Source organism: Alosa pseudoharengus, unplaced genomic scaffold (genome assembly GCF_046254945.1).
Source record: "Alosa pseudoharengus isolate Yale_2024_CS ecotype anadromous, Long Island Sound unplaced genomic scaffold, YU_APseudo_1.1 YU_APseudo_1.1_scf_22, whole genome shotgun sequence".
Classification (NCBI taxonomy): Eukaryota; Metazoa; Chordata; class Actinopteri; order Clupeiformes; family Clupeidae; genus Alosa; species Alosa pseudoharengus.
The window spans coordinates 21,321,336-21,347,459 of record NW_027468680.1 but is presented as its reverse complement, the minus strand read 5'-3'; the positions used below and the strand labels follow the sequence as shown (position 1 = coordinate 21,347,459).

At 43.1% G+C, this 26,124-nt stretch overlaps 1 protein-coding gene across 1 annotated transcript in view; it reads left to right on the top strand.

Annotated features, from left to right (window-relative positions):
- Positions 1-1,262: 1,262 nt before the first annotated feature.
- The window catches only part of plcb1 (phospholipase C beta 1), a 44,018-nt gene continuing 19,156 nt past the window's right edge, over positions 1,263-26,124 (top strand). Inside the window, exons 1-10 of the mRNA XM_076299959.1 lie at positions 1,263-1,361; positions 3,291-3,368; positions 9,306-9,374; positions 17,475-17,615; positions 18,442-18,521; positions 19,013-19,066; positions 19,232-19,307; positions 20,458-20,558; positions 21,700-21,866; positions 25,235-25,381. Coding sequence (XP_076156074.1) covers positions 1,263-1,361; positions 3,291-3,368; positions 9,306-9,374; positions 17,475-17,615; positions 18,442-18,521; positions 19,013-19,066; positions 19,232-19,307; positions 20,458-20,558; positions 21,700-21,866; positions 25,235-25,381 — 1,012 coding nt within the window. The remainder of the gene's footprint in view (positions 1,362-3,290; positions 3,369-9,305; positions 9,375-17,474; positions 17,616-18,441; positions 18,522-19,012; positions 19,067-19,231; positions 19,308-20,457; positions 20,559-21,699; positions 21,867-25,234; positions 25,382-26,124) is intronic.

The window sequence follows — 26,124 nt, the reverse complement described above, 5'->3', positions numbered from 1 at the left end:
AACAACATTTTACGTCATTGCAACAACCTCAAATACCTCAAATGTTACATATGGAGGCACATACACGTGTAGGCGCTAAACTTCAGTCCATGTAAACCGGAACTGCGCCAGTGTATAAAAATGTTTCCCTGTGAGATACAAAGGGCAACCTTGTTCCAGCAACTGCCACTATAATGATCAAATCGGTGATAAAAAGATTAAAAGACATATATTTCATTGTGCCCAAATAATTTTTCCTGTCCTGACTGAGTCGGGCATAATCCTAAAAAGAGAGAATTATTTATGATTGACACAAAGGAAACCAGTATGCTGAATCATAGATACCATTGACAAAGATACTGACTGTAGGCCTGCATATGGGGTTCAAGTCATTAGGCCTAGGTGGTCTGTTTTGAGCTGATGTGCAGTTCACTGATGTTTTTTTCTTCTGCAAATGGACCAGCATGACTGATAGTGTCCAGAACACTACCATCACCACCCCATCCATCATCACCCCATCTCTCTCTGGACTGATGATAGGCCTTTCAATGGGATGCAACCAACCAAAACACTAAAGCTGAAAATGAAAATGCCAAGGTTATGACAAACATATTTGAAATGTGAAGAATCTTCATGATTTTTTCTTTTTTCTTGCACTTCAATAGTAGGCTACAGGTGGCAAAGGTGAAAACTATTTGTTTTCTATAGTGCACTGGTTTATTGACACCAGAGTGATACCTTCTTTACACGTTGCAAACCCTATGAGCCTATTGTTTAGGTAGGCTATGATGGTGTCCGTATAAAAACAAAAAAAACAATTAGGTCATTCTTCTAATCAAAGACCTCACTTTTACTTACAGGTTTACTGGCCTCTAATGACTCCCCTGCTGTACACTTCGGGCTATCCATCCCCATGGCACTAGTAAGCGCACTAGGAGGCGCTGATTCTCAGTGAGCAAATCGCTCATGCGTTGAGTGCTGCAAATGAGTCAATGCGCGGAGGATACTCTCACCGGTTGCAGCTCTACTGACTGACACTTCACTGTTTACGGCGCGTTTTCTCCTGGCTCTCCGCGCATCTCCTGGAATCTCAAAGAAGGCTCGGACATGAAAGATAGTGAATGAAATGCCATGCAACACATCCAAAATGAATCCATTTATGGCTTTTCGTAAAGATACCAAATTGATTTAAACCACGAGACCTCACTTGAAGCCTGTGATTTGGGCAATAGGAGAGAAGAATCAGTATTTGAAGGTCCTGGAAGCAGCCTAAATGTGTTTAAATGGCAGGAGCGCAGCCTGGGGTTCACGCTCTGCAGCTCAAACCGATCTCCGTTCCAGAGAATCTGAAGAAAGGCAGTAGGTTTATGAAATGGGATGATGTAAGTATGCATCACCGACAGGTTTGTTGTGTTTTGCATCGTTATGGGTTTTTGCTATTTGCTATTAAGATAACTCCGCTATGTCTAGTCTGATACCTTGAAGATGAAATCTCCCAATTGGTAGGTTACCGCAATCCCAATAATAATAGCCGATTGCTTCAACTTGCCTGTCACTTCAGATAAGATACCGTCCAAACATCTATTGAGTCAAGGTGGTCCACAGCTATAGCCAACAGCTTAGACGACAACCACTTAACACGAGGCTAGATTGTTTCTTACGGATCATTCTCATTTGTGCAAAACCTTACACTGAAGCAGCATATCTTAGAGTGATTTCATCTGGCTTCACCAACATCCATATGCGAGGGTTGTTATGAAGTCTGCTATTGGCTTTAAATCACAGCTGAAGAAAATGTGTGTAGCCTATCCATCAAAGGTATAGACCAAGGTAAATGTATGAATTCCGACTTAAGTTCACTTCACTGTTGTTGTATGGACATCACTAGACAGCAGATTTTGCTGAATAAACCCTAGGCTCATGCCAGGACGCTCTGTGAAATTGAACGGTAGACACAAGTAAATGTAAATGGCATTACAAAAGATCGATTGGTCATTTTAGCTCTAGAGATGGCAGATATTTACAAAAAAGATGAGGTGAAAAGGTAAAAAGGTGGCGACTGTACCAAGATAACTACAATACAGTTATAGGCTACTGCGATGTAGGCCTGATTGTATTATACATCTTGGATAGTTCATAGACTGGTCTTGGTGTCACCTGTTGTTTTTTGTAGTTTTTCCTCAACAAGTGGCAAACAGCATCATTTGCAACCAAGGTCATCTTCTATTTTAGCCCCAAAAAGCGCTGAGCTAAGACATGTTTTCTGTCAACTGTTTGCAGGATTGAAATAGGCTCTCTATATTTTGTTAGGTTTGGATCAATTCAGTTCAATTTTTGTAAATGGGCAACCACCAAATTAGACAAATATTGTCATTATGTTAATATTTTATTGTATGAATTAGACCTATACTGGTTTCTAGTATTACATTAATGTAGGTTTATTGTCTATTCTTAGCAGACTGTGTGCAATTTTCAGATGAAGGTACAGTAAATATTGTGTCCAAAATATCACTCTAATTTTTTTTTAACAGCTGTCAACTTCAAAAAATCAGGACCATTGATGAAAAAATAAATGCTATTCTGTTGCTATGACAGTGAACATGCTTCAAATCTTTATATCTTCTGCTTCTGCTTCATCTTTGAGATCCAATCCCTGTCTTACAGCAGTGAAAATGCTTTCCATCACCCAACTTAAATAGGCTAAATGTATGACTCAGACTGGTGCTAAGTAAGATCTGAATCAAGCACAATGAGTTAGCCCACCAGTTCCTTTAGAAGGCATTGTGCTGCCGGGCTGTGAGAATATTTTAGGGCTGAGTAGAAAATCGTCCCCTTTCTTCTTCAGGGACGACGTCTTGCCCTCCCTCCTCACCATTAAAGTGTCCAGGCAAAGTGGGCAGCCCATGACAGGACTAAACTAAGATACAGGGGTGGGGTGGAAGGTGGGGGTGTCACTCAATTTACTAGGATGTGGATGGGGAGCCCTTCACTGTGGGGAAATGCAAATGGTGGCTCAGGGCTGGTGTGAATCATTTTAATGTAGAGCACTTATGCAATGGCTGAGTCAAACTTCACAATTTGATCTAGTAGAGGGCTCAGTGTCTCTCGAGACGACCGGAAAAAAGAACACATCTTTTAAGAAGATTGCTTCAGTCCTGTGAGAGTTGGGTGGAGTAAGCCAACTCTTTTTGACTCAAACAAGAAAAGTTTAAAGAGATGAATAACTGTCAAATAAAAAGATGTGTGAGGACACAGTGTGATGCAGTTAATGTCTACTGTATGTAACGTCTTCCTCATTACGTTTCTTGAAGGATTCATCAACGGTTACCCCGGTGACATTACGTGTGGACCCTCAGGGATTCTTTCTCTACTGGACTGACCAGAACAAGGTAGGACTTTCACTTTCACACACACAGACACACACACACACAGACAGACACACACACACACACACACACACACACACACACACACACACACACACACACGCACACACACACACACACACACACACGTATACACTAACACACACACTTTTTCATACTATGAAAACCTTATGCTCAGGTCAGTCAGGAGTGCTAACTTTATGGAAGCTATCATAACAGTAATATCTGCTTCGTTTTATGCCAGACTCTGTGCCCTGTTCAATCCAAAGAAGGCTACATAGAGATTTTCTATGTAGAAATTGTCCATGACACTTTAAAAGATTAGTCTGTCTGGGAGTTGCTCAAGATGCTCTCTGCAGAATTAGTTTATAGGTGTTTGTGTAATCCAAACATGTATGTCTGTTTAGGTACGATGCAGTGTGGAGTGCATGTTGGGAAGAAAGGTTGTGACCGTGCATCCACATTCATCTGAAGATCTTTGTGTAACAGATTACATCACACTCGGTAGACTGCTGCTCACTAGAAAATTAAATCAGTTTTGAGAGCTACTTCACAGCTTGCCAACACAGTTGGATAGTCTTCAGATATTGGAATGTGTTGAATCAAGTGTCCTGAAATAACCTACAGAAAACCAATCCTTTTAAATTGCAGTTCAGGGACTCTTGGGTTGCCCCATGTCACTATTGGCAACTGACTCCCATTCCTTACTTGTTTTCATTGTAATTTTTTCAAATTTGTTGTGCAAAGGCACAAATTAAATGAATGTAAAAGCAAGTAGTTTATGTAGATGGGATGTCGACTTTCTCTGTACATGAAATCCATACACAGAACTTATTGAAGAGGCAGATGTTTTGCTACACTGCAAAAAATAAAATCTAACCAAGTGTTATTAATCTTACATTAAGATAAAACATCTATTTGGTTTTGTTTTTACTGTAGTATAAAGACACTTACCTAGTGCTGTCTCATAAGATCATTCACTTGTGTGATCTTACTGTAATATAATATTAATAACACTTGGTTAGATAAGCAGTTTTTACAGTGTAGTTATTGTATAGACCCCCCACCCCCAATCTCATGAGCTTAGTACAAAGATTAAGTCACTCACTTATTACTTGAAATGTCATACAACATTTAAAATGTTGGTTATTTAGTTTTCTCATCATATCACTCTCAACCCACATCATGCCCACCTTGGAGGGCCTTCCCTACACTTTGGGAACCACTGGTGTAAACCCTGTTCTGTTAAATGACTACTTTCACTATATGCATCATGGATGCCTAGCCTTGGTGGAGGGCCAAAAGAAAGCCTGACTTCAGGGTGGGCACAGCACTCCCCAACTTCCGTCTTTGTCCCTGCTTGTCGTACGGTGATGACAATGGAACCCTGGCACAGCACAGGTTAACCACACGGCCGATGTGTCAAAATGAAGAGTTATGAATACAATGGCTTCGACCCCCCCCAGCACACACACCCAGCGTGGAACGCTGGCACAATAGCCTCTGATTAATCACTGTGACAGGGTCGGCCCCGTGGCGCATGCCCTCGGCCCTGCAGTGTGAGCAGATGTGCGTATCATCCCGACGACGTCTCCCCCGCGCGGGGGCTGGGGCCACTGAGGACCCTGCCCTGTCTCGGTGCCCCTTGCTGCTGCCAGTGACAGTGGAATTTCTGCCATCCATCGGTTTGACTTGTGACTGCGTACAGCGCTGCTGTGTGTATGACGGAGGCGGCATTTGAGCTAATGCCAGATGCACCAGAGGGAGACCCCTTCAGGAAGGGGAACTCTGCAGTGAGTGACTGAGGAGGAGGGAGTAGCAGTCGCTGTGGAGCTATATTGAACATTACACTGACATCATCAAATTTCACTCAACTTTAAGAATGATTTAACGTTTCTGAAAATAACGGCAAACACGGATATGGAATTCCATTCCAATTCGAAAGCCTTCCATATGCATCTGTAAGCTGTACATCTGTAGAAGCCACAATTAGTCCGTTTTGTTCATGCACTCAGACTGCTTTGGCAGTGGTCTGTTGAAGGCAATAAGCTGATGTATGGTTCAGGCTTGCTCTTCAGGACATTTGTTTGATCCACGATTATCATTCATCTGGTCGCTTCTCCTACTCATTAGAGGAATGTGGCCAGCCAGCCAATGAGAGGAGAGCCTCTGTCTCCTAGACAATAATTAGGTCCTAATGAAGCACATTGCCTTACCTTTCTTTTGCTGAAACCCATGTTGAAGAGACTGAGCTGAGAGTGTTGTGATTTCTGGCTAAATCAACAAAGCAAGTCACAGGCTAAAAATAGTCACACACCAATGGTAGATGGTTTGTCTTCCATGCCTGCCTGTACTGTGTCATTGCATCTTCACTCAGCAGGTTAAACTTAAAAGCAGTATTATTTCCCACAACTTAAACACCAGTGTTAAGGACCCAAATCCTACATTTCAATAGTATTCAGTATACAGTAATAGTATTCAGTACAAACCTTGTACGTTTTCTTGCTACTGACAGAGGCCATGGTTGGATGCACATCATCGTCTTTAAAGAGTCAGTACTACAGCAACAGATGTCATGAGATATTTGTATTTGTCTTCCACCTTTGGCTATGACTGAACGAGGCCATGACATTTTAAAAACATTAATAACAGTGCAGTTTTGTGATACAGCATCCCACTGTCATTTCATAAGACCAGTGTTGGCTTATCTTCCGTATACAGTGGTGGTTTATTGTGCCTCAATATAGAACACATATAACAGGTGGGCATCTGGGAAGCCATGAAGCCACATATTGAATTTCAAGTGTGCTGAACAAAACAGACTATATTAACAACATATCAATACTTTCAGTATCATAATATCTCATAAATGAATATTGATTGTTTGAAAAAGCTACTTGTCACAATCAATGCCTCTTAGCGGACAGACAAAAACAGTAATTTCATTCACGACACAGTGTTACATTTTCCCTGAAACTGAAATGCAAATAAGGCATCCTACTAGTAGGATAAGGAATCCTACTATTATTACACAAGCAAACATGCACCCAATGGTTTCACCCAATGACTAATGCAGTGAAAGCAATAGCCCCCGTTAGAGCGTTTATGCAAAAGGGTCTTTGGATCAATATGTGTGTTGCTATTTTTACTTCTCTGCAGGCCAGCCTTGTCACCAATAAGAGGAGAGAAAGAAAACACGGTCGGTCTGTAATGGTAGATTACTGTAACATGTCTGTGTTGAGCGTCGGCTATGATTTACCGAAGCCATCAGGCTCCAAGCCACGGAAGCCAATGTCACTTCTTTGATTGTGGGTGGCTTGTAAGTGAGTGTGTTCAGCAAGGGGCCTCCGTGGATCCAGTCAACAAGTAGATGAGAATGGTGGTAAGAGTCTGCAGACAGTTGATCCAAGCTATTTGGAGCAGACTGCACTTTCCTCTAGCTCATTTCATCGCTGTCTGAAGGCTGCCTTGAAATTGCTTTAACCCAACACCCCCTTTCAGAGACACCACCCCCTCCCACCCACCCTTCATCCTGTTGCTATGGTACCATTCAAGCGCTTTCTACTGCAGTGTTTCTGAATTTTAAATCTTGGTCAGGTGATTGGAGCTTGAAGATGGACAGACAGAGAAAGAGAGAGAGAGAGAGAAAGAGAGAGAGAGAAAGAGAAAGAGAGAGAGAGAGAAACTAATGGATAGACAATGGCACACAATGGTCTATGTTGAAGCATATAAGATAATGAATAGGGACAGGTTAGTCAGATATTAGTCACAGACTGCATGCCGTTTAAGCGTTAGTTGTTTTTATGGGAGAGAATGATAGACTAAATTGCTCTGTATTTTTCTTCTTACGATGTATGTCCTTCATATTAATATTCGGAATATTCAGTCCTCGGTCATGACCAGTGGATTCTAATTTCTATTTTATCACCATTGTTCTGGTTCGTTTTTAACTGAAGGCAGAAAATCATCTGAGAATTTCAGATAAAAGAGAACTGTTGGTCTCATTGGAATGGTACTTGTGGTCCCCTCTCCTATCCCCCCCCCCCTTAAATTTGTGGTAAAGTATGTCAGATATTCAGGTCATGCCGTTTCTCCTCATGAAAACAGATGATACTGTACAAATATCCATCGCAAATTAACTGCATATAAGCGATCATCATCAAAACATTTATTTTCCTGGAGGCAATTCACTCAGTAGCACACAATTTCATTAGACAGCATGATTATTCATTAGCATATCTACAGATGCACTTAGATTGGGGCAACACATAGTAGAATTCCAAGGATATGATATTTAATGGTCCATATCTCTATGGATGCTATGCAGTAAGGAAAATAGAATGGCCAGCCAACAGTAAAAAGAAATTCCTAAAATGTCAGATCAGTGTTCAGTCAAATATTAGTGTTTTGGTTTATATTGAGCCTTAATGTCATTATTATTTTAAAAAGAAGTGGTGATCCAGTGGCCATGACTACAAACATCTATTATGCTGAGGACATACAGGCTAGTGCTCAATGATATGTACCGTCTTACCCCACACACACACACACACACACATACACACACACAGACACACGCAGACACACACACACACCACACACAAACACATGCACACACACACACACACACACACACACAGTGGTGGCAGTGCCTGGAGACAGTTTGATATAATGCTCAACATTAACATTTAGCGATTCCTGCATTAATGAGCTACGCATTGAAAATGCCCCTCCTGCCCCCCTGCCCCCTTGTTTATTTCTTCCCATAAGAGAGGGCGGCCTGTAGTTGGTGGAGCGTGTCATGAGCTGGCCGCCGCGCCCCCTGCCCACCACCACATGAATCTCTCCACAGCCGTCACAAAGCATGAGTGTCACGCCCGGCCTGCTGCCTTGTCCAGCATCCTTGCACCCCCCCCCCCCTCCACTCCTCCTCATAGTTGTCAGTTCTGCTCTCTCTTAGCTGAGCTGAGCTCACCACGGCCCCATGAATCAGAGCGTATGGCTTTTTTTTTTGTCAACTTGCTTTCCATCTGATGCTGGTACGTAGCAGACAAAGAGAATTGTCGATGCTGTATTGTCTGACAGCCTTCGCTCTATTCCTTCATGACTGATGCTCCTCTTTTTCCCCCCCTCTGCTTCACAGAGCATCTACACTTCCCCTCTCTGACTCGGTCGGCTCTAATACTTACATTTCATCCCCTTTAGCTGACTAAGAGAAGGTTGTTGATGTTCTTACTGTTCTAATGAGCTTGATGTAACTTGGCGCTGGTTTCTCTCTGTGCTTTTTGTCCAGTGATAATCTCTTTTCTTTTCTCAAGGGGAAGAGTAGCGGATTTTGTCAATTTGTCTTTGCTACTCTTAAGGCTGGTATCCATAATTGACAAGCTACTCAGGCTACAACACTGTGTGTTTTTCAAACGTGGAATAGTCTTGATGAAGTGATATTTTTACTATTTGATAAGTAAAACTCATAATGGATGCACATTTTTCTAAAACCAAGTTACCCACCTCCATCTTAGCTTTACTGCATCAATAATTTCTGCTTGCTTATCCTTAACATCTTTTACATCTTGTCTCCTTGGTCATTAGTGGGTCTACAATCCTCTTCACTGCAGTACTCCAAACTGTTTCTACCACCGAAACACACAATCTTGTGCTATTTTGTATTATCATTTAACACTTACCTTTTTCTTTTTTTTATATGAAGAATAGTATTCTTTTACTACTTTCAACTACAGTAAACCCAAGTGTAAAATGGCTAAAACTATTCAGTGGATTTTACTGCATCAAATCAATTATCTGCTGACATTTTGCCTTATGTGACACGTTATGCTCAGAGAACCATGACCATATTACGATGTCAGCTTGACAGTGATGTTCAAATGTCAGCTTTGTACCCCAGGGATTCTAATTCTAAGACTTGTTATTTTCTCATTACAGGAAACTGACCTGTTAGACATCACCTATATCAAAGATGCAAGAACTGGAAAGTGTACAAAGACTCCAAAGGTATGTAGATACTCTTGATGGAGACCTCACAGTAAGGTGATGATTCTTAAGGCAACTTTTCCCAGGCAATCACATGACTGGTTCTTCGTCTTATGATTGGATGATCACAACACATCACTCTGCACCAGTAGCGTTGCTCAAAATTCTGGCAACCTTGCTCAAAATGTTGTCCAGTGTATTATCATCTTTGGAATCTCAAAAATCTTCTTCGAAGACATAATCAGACCTAAGGCTACATAACAGACTGTCACACAGTGACATAATTGCCTTGTTATAGCTTGTTCACCTAATCTGCACCCGACCTCCCAAGACAAATATAGGTTAATTGTCACAGTGTAAATCTGTTACGGGTGATAGCCATCTCTCTGCGGAGGGAACGGTCCAGACGACCTGGACTGCTGTGGCCACAGGCAGGCATCTGTAACCTGAATCTGACTGCTGGCAAGTCACGTAGAAAAACCCATTTGAACCTTTTCCAGGTCACTCCAGTTAATTTGCACTGCCCTCCCCCCTTATTTTGTACCAATTCAGCCATCTGTTGTTTGACTCACTAGGTAGAACTCTCTAAAATTAGCAGGCCCTACAGCAGTTTGGAAAACAACAGTGGCTATTGCACGACATGTCAACATTTTTAGATATGCTTTAAAGGTACTCACCTACTGTCACTGTCTGACATTCTTTTCAGAGTTACAATTCCTTATGTGACGTTTTTAAATTTGCATTACTTCTCAATCAGTGTTTTATTATATTTGAATTACACCATAATTCAAATTAAAGTCTTGTTGTAAACAAAGCCATTAAGCCCTGCGGCTTATTGCTGTTATGGATTTAAAATGCAATGCTGTGCCTGAACCTGCTCACCTGTTTATCATTCTGAAGACTGCTGCGCCTCAGGTGATGTATTCATCTGTGTTCCCGTCATACCTCTAGCTCAGCAGCTCAGTTGTTTTTATAAATGCCATTAATTGTCAGGAACATTAGGTATTGTATATTTTATACATCTCCAAGGCATTTTTGTCAGGGTTAACAGCAATATGTACACAATATATGAGATAATGTTGTACAAATTCTGTTGTTTTGGACTTTGATCCTTTCTAGCTGGAGTATGCACCATTCCGTATCATCCTGATATAGATGTGGAATTCCTCCCCATGATAAGAATTTGGCATCCCACAGTATTAATGACAATTGATGACATGTTCACATATGCATCACAACATGGGCCGCTCACATGTAGAATGAGAACAAGCATGGAGCCAGAGTTCAAATAGTTGTGTTTGCATGTCTCTCATGACTGTAAATGGATGTGACTGATGTGGCCAAGATGATAGTGTTGAATGGCACCATTTCCAGTTCATTTATACTGTTATTTCGCAAAAATGTAGTTATAAGTCTATATTGGCCATCACTATTTCTGGTAACCTCTTACACGGAAGTATCCCACCGCTGAGGCAGAGATATGAAAACATTAGTTGCACACATTCCTTTCAAAGATGCTTCATCTCACAGAAAGCCCTCGATTTACTCCCTCGCCACACCGACACTATAGTGTTGGAAAAGTTGGAATAAGAAAGGCAGGGCTGATTCCCACACCCAGGGATGGGGGTTGAGGGAAGAGGAGGAGGCAGACCAAACTGATAAATGATGCCACTCAAACATAGACAGAGTAAAGGCTGTCAGTTTCAGGTCGAGGGGCCGGCGTCACATCTTACTTTCTCATTTTGAGGTGTTTAAAAACTTTGAAATGACTGGAGCCAGGCTTACTTAATTATTAGAGACGCTTGTAGCTAGAAAAAGGGTCTACAATCATGAGTCGGCTGCTTTTTAGTGATCCTGACTTCATTTGGACAGTCCCCAGAAACATGAAACAAGTTAGGATTGTAATGTCTTTTTAGACAACAAACTTTATACTATTAGTGTTGGATGGTAGTTATTTGCTTTCTGGTCTTCTCCATAACTCAAATTTGCTGAATTTGCTCCATAATCTTAAATGATAGACCAAATACAGCACAATCTTTAATGTTTCGCTCGTCTATAAAGGCTATAAAACTGTTGTATTGTAACTGTATGCAGCAAGATATCACTGTCTAAAATGCGGACCACGTACATCATCCAGTTTTAAGTGTCCATTAACCGAATGACTTGACAAGACAGCATGCGATGCAAATGCCATAATGGATTAAAAGCCTACAATCAATACTTCTAATGTAACTGAGTGGTATCAGGTTGAATCCAATTTCAGAGCAAAAAGTACTAAAAAAGAAGAATGTGCCCACTAGATTTTAAGATAATTAGAGCATTTTTATGGACTTCATCTGTCTTTTACCCATCAGCTCAGGCCAAGGGATGATGTCATGCTTGATGGACCCCATAGAGTCTGAGGAGGCAACAGCTAGCGGCTAATGATTTGCATGAAGGATGGAAGTTGGAGAAGACGATAATGAGTCGTTTACTCCCCCCTAAATATACAGGTCAAATTAAAGCAATGGGAAAACAAGAGGCATGGTGGGTAGAGGCAGTGGGCTGCCCGCATGTGGCCATCTGTTCAAACAGCGACGGGCGCTTTGCTTATTGGTAATGAGCATATGCTTTCGGGAAGACATTGTTCTCCCACTACACAGCAAAGCAGTTGGAGCCACGGGGCAGTTTCCAGTAGCTCCTGGACCTCGTTGTGATAAATGGTCATTTCTTTGCAGAGCTCGTTCTGATTCTGTGAAGAGACTGGTACTCTGGACGGTTTGGTTTTATTTGGCGTAATGATTTAAATAAGGGTTTAGAGCAGCGAGTCAATGATGGAGACACTGTTCTGTCCTGTTAGTAATGGACTACTTCCCTGAATATGAGATGCCATCTATCCTTTGAGAGGATTGCCATGTCCGCCAACGTTGTTTGCCAATGGAAAGTTGGAGGAAGTGGCTCCCCTTCCCCAGAGCTCCGGACCCGAAGAGCCTCCAGCAGGATGAGCAACTGCAGACGGCTGCCATGAAACTAGAGCACTCCATCTGTTGCAATGGATCTTGCATTGCATACATACAGCATGGGAATCAAGAAAGTACAGCGCTACTCAAATCTCAACACTAGACCTCTGTGGAATGCAGGTGCAGATACAATCCCCTGGTGATGTAAAAATATGTACTGGTCAGTCATATTGGATTGGCAAATGAATAAAGCTTGAGCTTTCGATTGTTAGCACATTTAGCAAAGTTAACAAACAATACAGGCAAACACTAAATAAAAACTAGATGTACCGCAGAGCGGTACAAAATATGACCGCCGCCCAGTCCAGCACATTTTTTCCACAAAAATAAATCACGCTGAAAGGCCTATATGATTCTAACTGTTTCACTAAATTGCATTATCCACACTCAATTCTCACTGGTATCTGCTAGACAACAAGTACCAAAACATGATTAGTTCATAGATTTCACATGTAAAATTAATTTTATACAACCCCACCCCCATCTTGCCTGTTCATAATTCTGAGAAATTCTTGAATTGTGTGCATGTGTGCGTGCACACGTTTATGTTTATGTGTGTGGGTGTGTGTGTGTGTGTGTGTGTCTGTGTGTGTGCGTGCTTGTGTGTTTGTCTGCGTATGTGTGTTTGTGCATATGCATGCATGCGTACATATGTCTACTGTGTGAGTCATACGTATGATTACTGTGAATGTATGTGTGTGCGTGTGTATCTGTTTATGCACATGTGTGCACATGGAATGGGTTGACATGACCCCTTGAGATCAACATACAAAAAAAGATGGTCCTCCTAAACCCTACGGTTCTCGAGATATTCACAGAAAACTGTGTCTGCCCTACCTTCCTTTTGGGGGGTCCAGTCCAGCGGGGGGGCCACAGATCAAAACAAAAAACGATGGTTCCATGCTATCCATGTGGGGTCACATGCCCACCAAGTTTCGTGTACCCCGGTCTTTCAGTGTCCCGGGAATCCTTGACGGAAATTTGGACATGCGAAAAAAAAAAAAAAAAGAAAAAGCTGCGCGGCGGTCATAATAATGGGTCATCATCATTTGACATCGTCAGGATGACTGAAGACATGCCATGTTTTGTCTGAACAACAACAGTGACAGCAGAAGGTCTCTGTGTGAGGGTGCCCCAGTGAAAGAACCAAGGTCACTGTCAGATGGACACTGCTCAGCCCTCAGAAGAGAACAGTTGCATGGAGGCCTTACTTGAAGTGTATTTTTCATTCATAAAGTGAAGATAATTGTTATTATAGGTGTATGTCTTATTATATTGATAAAACAGTAGTAGCCCTCTTTAACTTCAACTGGAACTCGAATAGAACTTTCCATTCCCCTTTACCCCAAATTATATGCACATTTGGAGAAATGCATCCAAATGATGTCTTCTTGTCTTGACATAAGACTGGATGAAATCAGTTCATATTCTAGATAGATTTGACAGTCCTCAATCCAAAGAACACTTTTACCATATAACACTAATATTTAAATTGTGTTAATCTAGCATATATTTTCTTCTCCCTCATAAGACTCAAATTTGATCATTAAATCCTTTTTCAAATAAATGATGGCAATGAAGTCAATCCCTCTGCGCCCAACTGTTGAGCTTGTGGCTTGTCTTGATTATGAGGATCAGAGACAGGGATCCGGCTCATATGGTGCGCCTGACTATCTGAGAGGACAGCTCAGTTAGCTCCCCTGACAGAGAGAGGCTCAGCCATTAAGCACAGCGAGTCCGACGGCGATCAGACCAGCGAGCGGCATGGCGTTCTGCTCTTTGATTACACGCAGGCAGGCGTTTCGCCGAGATCTTGCCTCCAGTGCGCCACGCCGCCTCAATGGATTGTTGCCATAGAAACTCAGGAGGCAAGCTACCCGGCGTGACCAAAGCCCATAGGCGCGGGAGCTAATGAGAGGGGAAGAAAGGGCACACGGCGTGTGGGGGTGGGGTGGGGGGGTGCTGCTCTTCCTGGGAAGTGTCCCCTCGACCCCCTCATCCCCAGTGTGCTGACACTCTACCTGCGTGACGCATTCCTCCAAACGCTCTCAGAGATGTGGCAACTAGAACCATGTCAGCAGGAAGAAGAAGACGAAGAAAACACATGAAGAACGGCAAGAAGCTTTTCAAGACTTTTTGAGCTGTCAGAGCTTGCCATGCTTGTGAAGCATATGTGAAGTGTGTGTGTGTGTGTGTGTGTGTGTGTGCGTGTGTGTGTGTGTGTAAATATATGTTTGTGTGTGTGTGTGTGTGTGTGTGTGTAACTATATGTTTGTATGTGTGTGTGTGTGTGTGTGTGTGAGGTGATGCATTTTTTAGAGCGTTGTGACTAACACAATCCTTTAATAACTGCTAATCTTCCCTCGGGTCCCTCTGCACGTAGTCCTGTATTCCTGGCTATTGTTGCCAATATTGCCCAAAAAAGTGATTACCAGCAGAAGGGTACCTGGAGGTGGGAGAGTTCCTTCGACGTGTTTTTCTTTTCTTGTGCACCGTGGTATAAATCAGAGCATAATTACCACACGCCCAACAGCACAGTCGTCTGCCCACCAGCAACCGGCAATACGCACTGGTGTAGATGCAATGAAAATCAAATTTGTTTCATCCCTTTTCCCCGACTTTCATTTCGTTTCCCCTGCAGTGTCCTTCCTGGAGAGATAGAGGTGTGGTGAAGTGTTCACGGAATAATACAAATGTCATTCAACTCTCTTTCCTCATAAAGCTACATTGATAGATACTGGAGCTAGAGAGAGAGCGAGAGAGAGCGAGAAAGAGAGAGAGAGAGAGTGAGTGAGAGAGTGGGGGGGGGGGGGCGAGAGACAGAGAAAGATTTGTATGCCTGTCTGCTTGTTCATAACATGGTCAGTGATGGAATTGAATTGAAGTGAGAATGAGAGAAAAGCATCTGAAATGCGTGTTAGTGCCAATATGTTTGCCCCTGCCAGCTGCTATCCCTGGTGGGAAATGAGAGGATTTTACTGCAGCCATCACACTTTGCTCTTAAGGACCTCCAGGAATTCCCTGCTATCTCGGGGGTCTCCGCACCTTCATCTGCTCCCTGCTATAGGCTTCACCTCAGCAGCATGCTTTAATTGCTCTAAATGGAGGTGGTCTCCTGTCAGCAAGGCTTTCATATGAGCTTTTAATGAACCAGAGAGTAGACACTTTATTAATTTCAGAACTGACTTTATCCATAGCAAATCTTCTGTGACCGTTATAAATGGATTTGAACAGGCGCCCCCACATGTGGAGTTTGAGAGATTGCGCGGTACATGTTATCCGTAGGGTTGGCCAAGGCTTCCTATGCTGCACTGTTCTGTTTGTGTCGGCTTTTAATACTCAGGGCATAAAATCACCTCAGGACATTGGAGCGCACACCGTGAACTGAAAGGGGCATTTCTTATTAAAGAGGAACTTTAAAATTCATACCCCCCCCATGAATTATTCAAGTCATATTCAAGTTCCGACACTATATCATGACGTACAATATATTTTGCACATCATTGCAATGAACTTGAGTAAGGGCCGACTAGCCACCGAAACCATTTGGAGTCAAAGTGTGTTGCCAGTCTCTTGGCTTGTACGAGATTAATCACAGATGTTGATGGCAGTAACAAACAGAGTCTTTCTGACTCAAGGCAGACGGCTGGTAATTGCTTAGGCACACCAGCCCATGTCAGACAGCTTGAACAGGGGAGCGACAAGCAAACGTCTTCTTTTTGTACATCGCCACTCTGCTCAGGATGTTCTGCTCTGGTGCGTGTCTTTTTGGAGGACAAGTCTGAGCTGTCCTTGGAAAGGCTTGGAGTTTTTTTTTTATTTCTCAGATACAGACTTTAAGATGATGAGCCACAGCCTAAATCGGTTTGAGTGTATTTTTAGAAACATCAGAATACTTTTGGCTTGTTACACCATGTCGACAGAGTTTAGCATGACGGGATTTTCAGCATCCCCTGGAACCATCTGATTGCCAGGCCTGCTGGTCACCAAACTGTCAATAGCCCGTCTTGCAACCATCTGCCACATCAGCAGCACGGCTCCCTTTGTGACGGTGTGACGGGCCTTCCCTCAGAAGTTCTTTGATTTGCCTAATAACATCTGTCAGGCTCCTCTCATCTCGTGCGCTCTCTTGTTAGACGCCTGTGTGTGTGCTGCCATCCCGTGCAGTGCGGCCAGGAGTGGGCAGGCGTGGGCAGACGGGGCGGAGATGCTCGCTGCCGTCGGCTGTCTTCAGAAAGGCCAACTCTTTTCCCATTTACAGCTTATTATTCTCTGTCCACCAACATAGAGACCCACACCTGGGTGAGCGAGTCTGTGTGGTCTGCCCCCAGTGCTGCAGGTGGTAGAGAAAATATCACACCTGATGCCAACACACACACGCGCACGCACACACACGAGCGCACACACGCACACAGATATGCGCACACACACGCACATATGCACACACACACACATATGCACACACATACACACACACACATATGCGCACACACACACACATATACGCGCAAGCACACATACAAATACACACACACACACAAATCAAACTCTGTTCCTCCCAGGACACCCTGAGTCATTTGTCTTGAAGTGCAGAGATAAACTGATAAATGTGCGAAAGGTAGGGAAGAGAGAGGCAGAGAGAAAAATGAGAGAAATTTCAGGTTTTATTCTGCTTACCCCATTCTCCCATGTGTGCAGATTTAGATAGATAGATAGATAGATAGATAGATAGATAGATAGATAGATAGATAGATAGATGTGTCGATGAATGAAAATGTCACCTCTTCATGCTTAGATGTCGTCACCTTGGCAACTTGGTTCTCAAGGACTTTCCGATGACCAGCCGTGGAGACAGCCGTGGCTCCAATTAAAGCTCTATATCAGGCCTAGCCACCTGACCAGAGTCTGGACTCTCTGCCACCTGTGTTGGGTACTGAGACAAACGGGCACTATGCCTTAATATGACCTCCTACTGCTTTACTCACCACAACATTTCATAATGTCTGTCAGCTATTGCTTTTCCACAGCACAAGTTCAAGGAGGGAAGACATAGCCTGTGTGTAGAGGAGCATGTAGTCCTTGTGGGTGGACCATGACATGGCCTGTTTGGTTATGTTGTCAGGAGGCTAAGCTGCGAGAGCTTCTGGACGTGGGAAACCTGGTGGGGAGGATCGAGAACAGGATGCTGACGGTGGTGACGGGACCGGACATGGTCAACATCACCTACCTGAACTTCATGGCCCTCCAAGAGGAGGTGGCAAAGGTAACAGCTCTGTTCTGAGCTTCTGAAGAAGAGCATGTGATTTCCCATAGCTAACGTATGCTAAGCGTAGGCCTACATGACAAGCATGTGATCTCCAATAGCTAACGTATGTGAAACAATATGTGACATATCTATAGCATATGATCTCCCATAGTTAACTTAAGTAAAGCATAGCCTATATGACATATCGGTAACACTTTACGGTAAGGGTACATGAATGATCATGAATTCATGCATGAATTAATTCATGATTTATGCATTACCTCATTTCTCTATATCTTATGAATCATCAGGAATAAACATGAGTTTATAGTCTCTCATTTAGGGCCTCATTCATGAACAACACATGAACTAAAGCATTATGTGGGTACATCGTTATGATTTATGATTTCTTAAACATGATCATCATGATTACATGACTTTAAGGTTACAGTAACCTAATGCTTTAGTTGATGTGCTGTTCATGTATCAGGTCACAAATAACACTATGAACTCATGCCAATTCCTGACGATTCATGAGATATTAAGGAATGAAGTAATACATACTGTCATGATCATTCACGTACCCTTACCGTAAAGTGTTACGACATATCTATAATCTGAGCTGTCAGCTTTCAGTGATTGAATGGGCCGCAGTCTGCAATTAAGCCCCTCCCTCCATTCATCTACTGGGGATGTCATAAATACATCAGCTCGTTACACGCCATGAATTACAATGAGAACGTGTCACCTTTCTCTCTCTCTCATATCGAGTGGTTGAGTGTCCTAATTTAATTGAACCGTTTTTTCTCCCCATCCCCCTGTTTGTTTTGTCATCTCGCGGCAGGAGTGGGCAGATGAGTTATTTAGTCTGGCGTCCAACCTGCTGGCACAGAACATGGCGAGGGAGTCAAGCCTGGAGAAAGCGTAAGCACCTGTGACAGCATTGTCATCTCCCATCCTCGTCCAGGCGGTTAGCGATGCGGCCTGACAGCGACCAGGCAGCCCTTCACACCTGAAGCTCCTGGCCCCTGGGCAAGCGCAGCGAGGAGTAGGGGCACAGCAGGATTCCTATTGGCAGCTTTTCCCTTGTGGCTGCCATGAAAATGAAGTCTTCATTCCCCCCCCCCCCCCTCTGCTGTAGCCTATTTTGGAGAAATTCTAGTCATGAGTATTAACTAAACTAAAGAAAATTAACTGCTGTGTAGCTCTTATTCTGTATTTGATTTTTAAAAACAGTAAACCTTCTCAGATGAACGCTTGAACATTTAAACACGTTAGAGACTGTGGCGGTGACTTTTGGGATTTTTAATAGTTTAAACGTTTGAAAAGTAATAACTGACCTAATCTAAGTTGTATATTTAATGCCATCATGAATGAGTGATTTAATCTGTGTGATTCTCTATGCCCTCTATCAGATTCACAAGACTGAAGCTTCAACCAAACCCTGAGGGTCGAATCCCAGTGAAGAAGTATGTTTGCACACACATATTTATTTCTTTATTATTATTTTCACGCATGCTGTTCTCGCTGCCTCTCACGGCAGGCCAGAGCCCAGTCTGGGTGTGTGAGTGCGCTCTGCTCTGGCAGCGTTAAGAGTGATTATCACCACAGATTGCTGCCTGTCTCTTTTGCAGCATATGCCGCATGTTCTCGGCCGACCGGAAGCGTGTGGAGACGGCGCTGGAGAGCTGTAACCTCCCGTCAGGCCGGGTGAGCATATGGTTTCTACGCCACTTCCAGCTCCTGACCGTGAGAGCGCCGAACTCTCACAGCGAGCGCTGTGGGTTTCGGCAGGAAGCAGCGACACTGTAGCGACCTCCAGCTGCTTTAGAGAGTCATTCCCGTATAGAATGTGTCATCTGTCGACAGCTCAGAGCTCAGTCCGTTAACCACTTAAGTAAACCTTCTGCTTTGCTCTCGGAATTTGAACCTCACGGTTATAAGCCCTGTTTACATACATGCCATCTTGACCGTCCATTCTCGGCAGAACCACCTGACCTTCGCAATATAAGCTTTTCCTGTGTACTCACACAAACTGCAAACAGCCTGTCATTGTATTCTGCTGTGCCATTGAAATTACTGTATTATGACAGAAATACCTTATTTATTTGCACTGATGCTCTTTTAAGCCATTTCTTGTCCCAAGGGGCGGGCGCAGAATAGATTTCCCGGACTCCATCAAGTTCCTAAAAGCCCTGCTGGGGATTGGCCCTGGGGAAGAGAATGTGTAATTAATGCAGAGTTATTGTCAAGCTCTTCCCCGTGCCCGTGTCCTCGCGGTGACTCACACTGGGTAGCCTTTCGCTTTCATCCTTCCCTGCATGTTCCTTCTCGCTTGTGTCCAACAAAGCGGTAATTGCCTGCAGGCTACGGTCGCAGCTTATCGCATTGACCGGTGCGCTTGAATATTCACTCGAGTGTTTCCGGAGGTGAGAAACGGACGTAGGACAACATCGAGGAATGACATTGACTAATGTTTTCACACAGACGACTTTGTTCATTATTGGACTTATGATCTGATTGATTTGATGTCAGATGTGCTGGACGTTCCCGGGGACATTAGCTCTAATTCATTTGTGATACTGGCTCTGAGTTTTTGGTTATTTTTGATAGAAAAAAAATAAACTCGTCAAGCCCATTTCTATTTTTAGTGTGCCCCCTACATAATGTTTCAGATCATCTGTCCTGTTATTCATTAATATCAGTGTGTGATGTACGCATCAGCAGACCTCTAGGAAGGCCAGGGCTTGGGGTCGAGCTGTGTTTAGTCCTTGAGAAACAGTCACTTCTGTTATCAGATACATCTGTTTCAGATCCGCATCACTAAGATGTCTCTCCTCTCCTCTCCTCTCCTCTGCAGAACGACTCCATCCCCCTGGAGGACCTCACTCCTGAAGTTTACAAAGCGTTTCTTAGCAACATCTGTCCAAGGCCGGAAATCAATCAGATCTTTGCAGAGCAGTAAGCCGTTGCATTTTTCCTCTTTTCTTACAAACTGGCATACCATTTTCCAGCTGCTGCACTGTATGCTCTGCAAGGGTACATTGTTTATGAGCAATGTCCAAATTCTTGTTTTTAATAGCAAATTGATTTGTTTACTTAGCCTTTGTATTTGTACAATAGCCTGGGAACACCCATACCTTCACAATTGTACAAGTGGAAGTGGGTCTGGAAAAGGTGCATTGACTTTCAGCAGGGGCGTAACTAGCAGTGAACTTAAATTGGTACATTAAACTCTTACCAAATCATTTCAAACATGTAGCAATCTTGTAAACAAAGGTTTTAAATGCAGTTGTTTACTCAATTCCAAAGAAATAGACATCCATGCCGGATTAGCGATTGTATTTGCGTGTCCGTGTTTTAGGAACATTGGAAATGGGCTTCAATGGCCTCTTGGCCAGATGGACCTGCAGATATCCCAATTTTGCCGAAAGGTTTTATTGGTATTTCCAGGCTATTGTATTTGGGCTATCCCAGGCTATTTATTTCTAACTTTCCAAGATAGTGTTCTCCCACTGTGAATGTCTGGTCTGACTCCCACATTATGTTTTAGAGCGCATGCTGAACAGATGTGCAACCCCAGAGCAATGCACTGCATGTTAGTCATAATGACTCAAGTATAGCTCTTATTAATTATTTATCAAGACAGAAGGTCATTTGGAAACACTACCACCTGGTGTTTTTCAGATTATATTTAAAGATGTATTTATTTCCCAATTATTGCAGTTTGAAGTTTGATGAATGGCGCAAAAAGAAATGACTTTCCAAAAAGTAAAAAAGGGAAACAAAATCTCAACACCTACACCAACGCAATTCTGGCCAACTCTTCCCTCTATTTGGAAACCCAGTCTTTTGACTATTTATGAAGTATTTGCCGTCCAGTACTCCATTTGCCGAATGCAGTGATGCTGCAAAACACTCTTTATATTAGTGCTATGTCTACTAATGACATTAGTTTTCAGAGATTTTTTGTTCTTTGGATCTCTTTAGTGATCCTGACTGTTTTTTTGCATTCTTTCTTTCTCTCTCTTTCTTTCTTTTACTCTCTCTCCCTGTCTCTCTCTCCCTCCCTCTCTGTCTCTCTCTCTCTCCCTCTTTGTAGGGGGGCAAAAGGCCGTACCTACATGAACCTGGAGCAGATGACAGACTTTATCAACAATAAGCAGCGTGATCCCAGACTCAATGAGATCCTGTATCCACCACTGAAAACAGACCAAGTTCAACAGCTAATGGAGAAATTTGAGCCTAACCCGGAAATTCTCCAGAAAGGTCTGTCAGTGGTCTTGTCTGGGTGGGCAAACATCAAATGATGGCACTGGGTGTTTTGGTCAAACTTTATTTGGATGGTGCCCTGTACACTATCTAGAGAAGTTCAGATATCCCCTATGAGTAACACTTTATTTTACGGAACCGTTAATTAACCATTAATACATAAGTAATATGTGTACAGGTATTAGTGCTCAATAAGGTCTGTACTAAGCATCATTACACATGTATTAGGTATTTATTCAGCAATTTCTTGTTCTTACTCAATAGGTGATTTATCCTAGGTAAATCCTTAATAAGCGACTTGTTGGTCTTGATGTAAGGTTATTATAGTATGGATGAAAATAGAAACTTTATAGCCTTCTAATACATTGTTATAATATGTTGCTATTCTGTCATTATAAGTCACATATTCAAACAGTGTGTTAGGAGTCTAGAAACTCTATGTTGAGCCATACTATACAACAGTAACCTTACATACCAACAATAAATTACCTATTGATTAAGAATAAGAAATTGATTAAGAAATTGTTCCTAATACCGATATGAAATGATGCTTACTGTAATACAGACTTGAGCACTAATACATAGTTGTTATTAGTATTAATGGTTAACATGTGTTCCCTAAACTATATCTGTTGAAATCCCTAACCCTAACAATGGCTACCATAGTTAAGGTTAGGGTTTAGGGTTTAGGGCTTGGGCTTGGGTTTGGTTAAGAGGATGTTCTGTGAAGAACTACAAAGACTTCAATTTCAACAAGCCTTTTGTAAAAACTGTGGACTATCCTAAATTGTTACCCATTTTTCTATTCTCTTCAGTTCCCATCCACCTTGAGCTAGATGGTCACATTATCAAAATACCAGCAGATAATGTCTTCACTGATGATTGTCCTGGCCCACCAACGAGACTTTGCGTGAAATAATAATGCCAGTCACCGATGACATATCACTCTGATCATCTCTACCTTTTGTGTGTCTGAGAAAAGACCTGATTGCTGATTGAATTATTGTTCCGTATGTCGGCTTAAAAAACATAAGGGAGACGTGTTGGCTGTGTTCATTTCACTTTGGCTGTTTGTGTGGGTTGGCTTGTAAGACAACCTGGATAAAACAGCTGACACTGGGATGAGTCTGCAAGAGCAGAGTCAGTTGCCATCTTGGAACATAATTCTTCCATAGCTCATTTTAATCCATCAAAATACACAGACAATGTAGCTGTTGTCTGGCAGCCACACTTCCTCGTTTTTCACTTTCTTGTTTTTGCTCTGTCCATTATTATTTCAGACCCTACCATCTGGTCTGCAAGTATACTCCCCCCGCCCACCCTCATGTTTTTTAGATGCCTCGATCCATGCACAAGATGATTTATTTTGACCGCCATATATATTGAGAAAGAACGAGTAAAATCACACAAGCTGTGTGATATCCTCGGGCTCCACATCGTGACAGCCTGGGTCTCTAATCTGTTCTGACACTTTGGGTGCACAGTGCACCTGCACTCTGAACTGACCCAAAGAACCTTGGGTGTGTTGATGATGGAGCGTTCTGGAATGATGAGGACGCTCCGATGGCACACAAGGATTCCGTGTCCTTCCGTGTTCCTTGTCCTAACTGAGATACAAGCTCACCTTACATTTGTGAACACAGAAAAACATCATTAACCCAAGAGCAGTAACAGTTGCCTTTTTGAAGTATGGCAGTTTTTAATTATTCAAATGCTTTTGAATGTGGTGTGTGTGTGTGTGTGTGTGTGTGTGTGTGTGTGTGTGTGTGTGTGTGTGTGTGTGTGTGTGTGTGTGTGTGTGTGTGTGTGTGTGTGTGTGTGTGTATGTATGTGTCTGTGCATGTCTGTTTATAAAATGTATTCAAAGAATGTGTGGGTACTTCCTCCACCGATTTAACTCTCATCACCATAGCAACAGATACTGATGGGAGGCAGAGCAGGCCATGTCATGCTGCAATATGGACAAGATATTTCTGCCTCTTGTTGCACAGCAGGGCGCCTTCAGCAGAACACTAGATTTGGATCTTAATCCTAATTGATTCCGAGATGAGGATGTGGACGTTAGGTGAGGGGCAGCAGATTGGTGAGAAGGAGGAATGGCGGCGAGGAGACTGGTGAGCAATGACAGGGGGATCTGGTTAAGGAAGGAAACTGGGGGCCCCTGAGCCACAATGGAGGACACAGTGGCTCTGACCTCTGTGCTCGGCTGACGCACAGCTGTCATGGTGACAGGTGACTCGTCCACCTTCTCAGAAGGGGGGCAGTTGACAGGGATGGAAGGCTACGACGACCTGGCAAAGAAAAGTGCCTTTGGCTGGTGTCTCAGCAGGCACTGTGGGGGCGGGCATGCTCAACATGTGTTACTATATTGGACCACGTCTCAAAAGCACTGGAGACACCCTCCATAAGATTATTTTAGCTTAACCCTTCAGCACAATACGTCTCAATTGACATATTGACATTGTGGCCTCGATGGACTGAAGGAGGGGCACCAAGGAGACCAATTTAAACAGGGCCTCTTCAGGGCCTTCCCCATTGAGCCAGCCAGTCAATCAATCAAACAGACTATCGTGCCAAACAAACACTCATCAACCCATCCGTCAGTCATGAAACTTCGCCAGACATCATGGTGGAAGGGCTGGACGTGAAGTGTGCAACTTTGTGATTGTATTGAATTAGAGGAGCAAGTGTTTCGCTCAAAGATACTTGGCGGATTATGCTTGGATGAACTAGCAATGCGTCATTTTTGAATGTTTCAGGGATCTCATGGGAGGCAAAATTTTCCATTCCATTTTCTTTTCAGCCACCAGAGCGTATGAAAGGTTTGCTAACTTCTCAAAAGACATTCCAGAGTCGTGCTTTCTAAATATCTCTCTCAGCAAGAAGCCCATCTGCCGTGCGGCGCCAATGACAGCAGCATTCCCCTGTGAGAGATTATTCTGAAACATTTCATGTAGTCTCTCTAGTCAACGCTCCTCTGTTATGCAAAAAGGCCATTGTTAATTACCTGTGCCACTCCGCAGAGAATAGCTCTAATTAATGTAAACTGGTGATGAGAATTTGTCACAGGGGACAGCCGTCCCCGTGCACACAGTATGCCGTTTAGAACTCCCTGATCTTACAGACTGAGTCTAATGTGATGGCTGTTTGCAATTCTGAAGCTAATCCTCCTGCCTCAGCTCTGGCTGCTGCTGAAAGCGCTAATGACTGACTGGGAAGGTGATAATTCTCTGTGACTTTAAAGGTGCATTAAATCGAAGTTCCCTGGTGATTCAACACATACTTAATGGCTCGGAATGCTGGAATGTTCTCAAGGGTGTCTAGCCGTGTTCCGAACTCACTGTGTCTTCCTCTGTTAAACACAGGGCAGATATCAGTGGAGGGATTCTCCAGATACCTCATCAGCGTGGAGAATGGGGTCATTCCTCCTGAGAAATTGGACCAGAGTGAGGACATGACCTTCCCTCTGTCCCACTACTTCATCAACTCCTCTCACAACACTTACCTCTCAGGTCAGATAGCAGCCGCCGCCTACTACACTTCACCCCTGAGACTACTCTCTCTCTCTCTCTCTGTCTCTCTCTATCTCTCTGTCTCTCTCTCTATCTCCCTGTCTCTTTCAGGTCAGATAGCAGCAGCCATCTACTACACTTCATCCCTGAGACTACTCTCTCTCTCTGTCTGTCTCACTTTCTCTCTTTCTCTCTCTCTCTCTGTCTCTCTCTCTCAGGTCAGATACCAGCCGCTACCTACCACAGTTCACCCCTGAGACTACTGTCTCTCTCCCGCTCGATTACTCTTGTTCTCTGTTGGTCTGTCTGCATGTACTTCATTTCTCTCTCTCTCTCTCTCATTTAAATTCAAATTCAAATTCAAAGATGTTTATTAGCATGACTGTATGGGAACAGGGTTGCCAAAACTCTCTCTCTCTGTGTGCGTGTGTGCATGTGTGTTACTCTTCAACATTCATGTGGGATATCATTTTGTAGAATTATTATTTTATTGTCAATGCAAGTACACAACATTTTAAGCTATTTTATGGCGGTCCAGCTGATTTTTCAGTAAGACAGGAAATGACCTTTCGATTGTGATATCAATAGAGCCATAGAGACCCAGTCCCTCTGTTAGTGACTGTGGAAAGACTGTTGCATTGCACTCTAAAATGTAAAGGCATTTTGTGACAGGGCTAAAAGTCAGCTTAAACGTTTCATGCCATGTGAAATGCTTTGCATATATGTGGGGGAGGATTTGCATA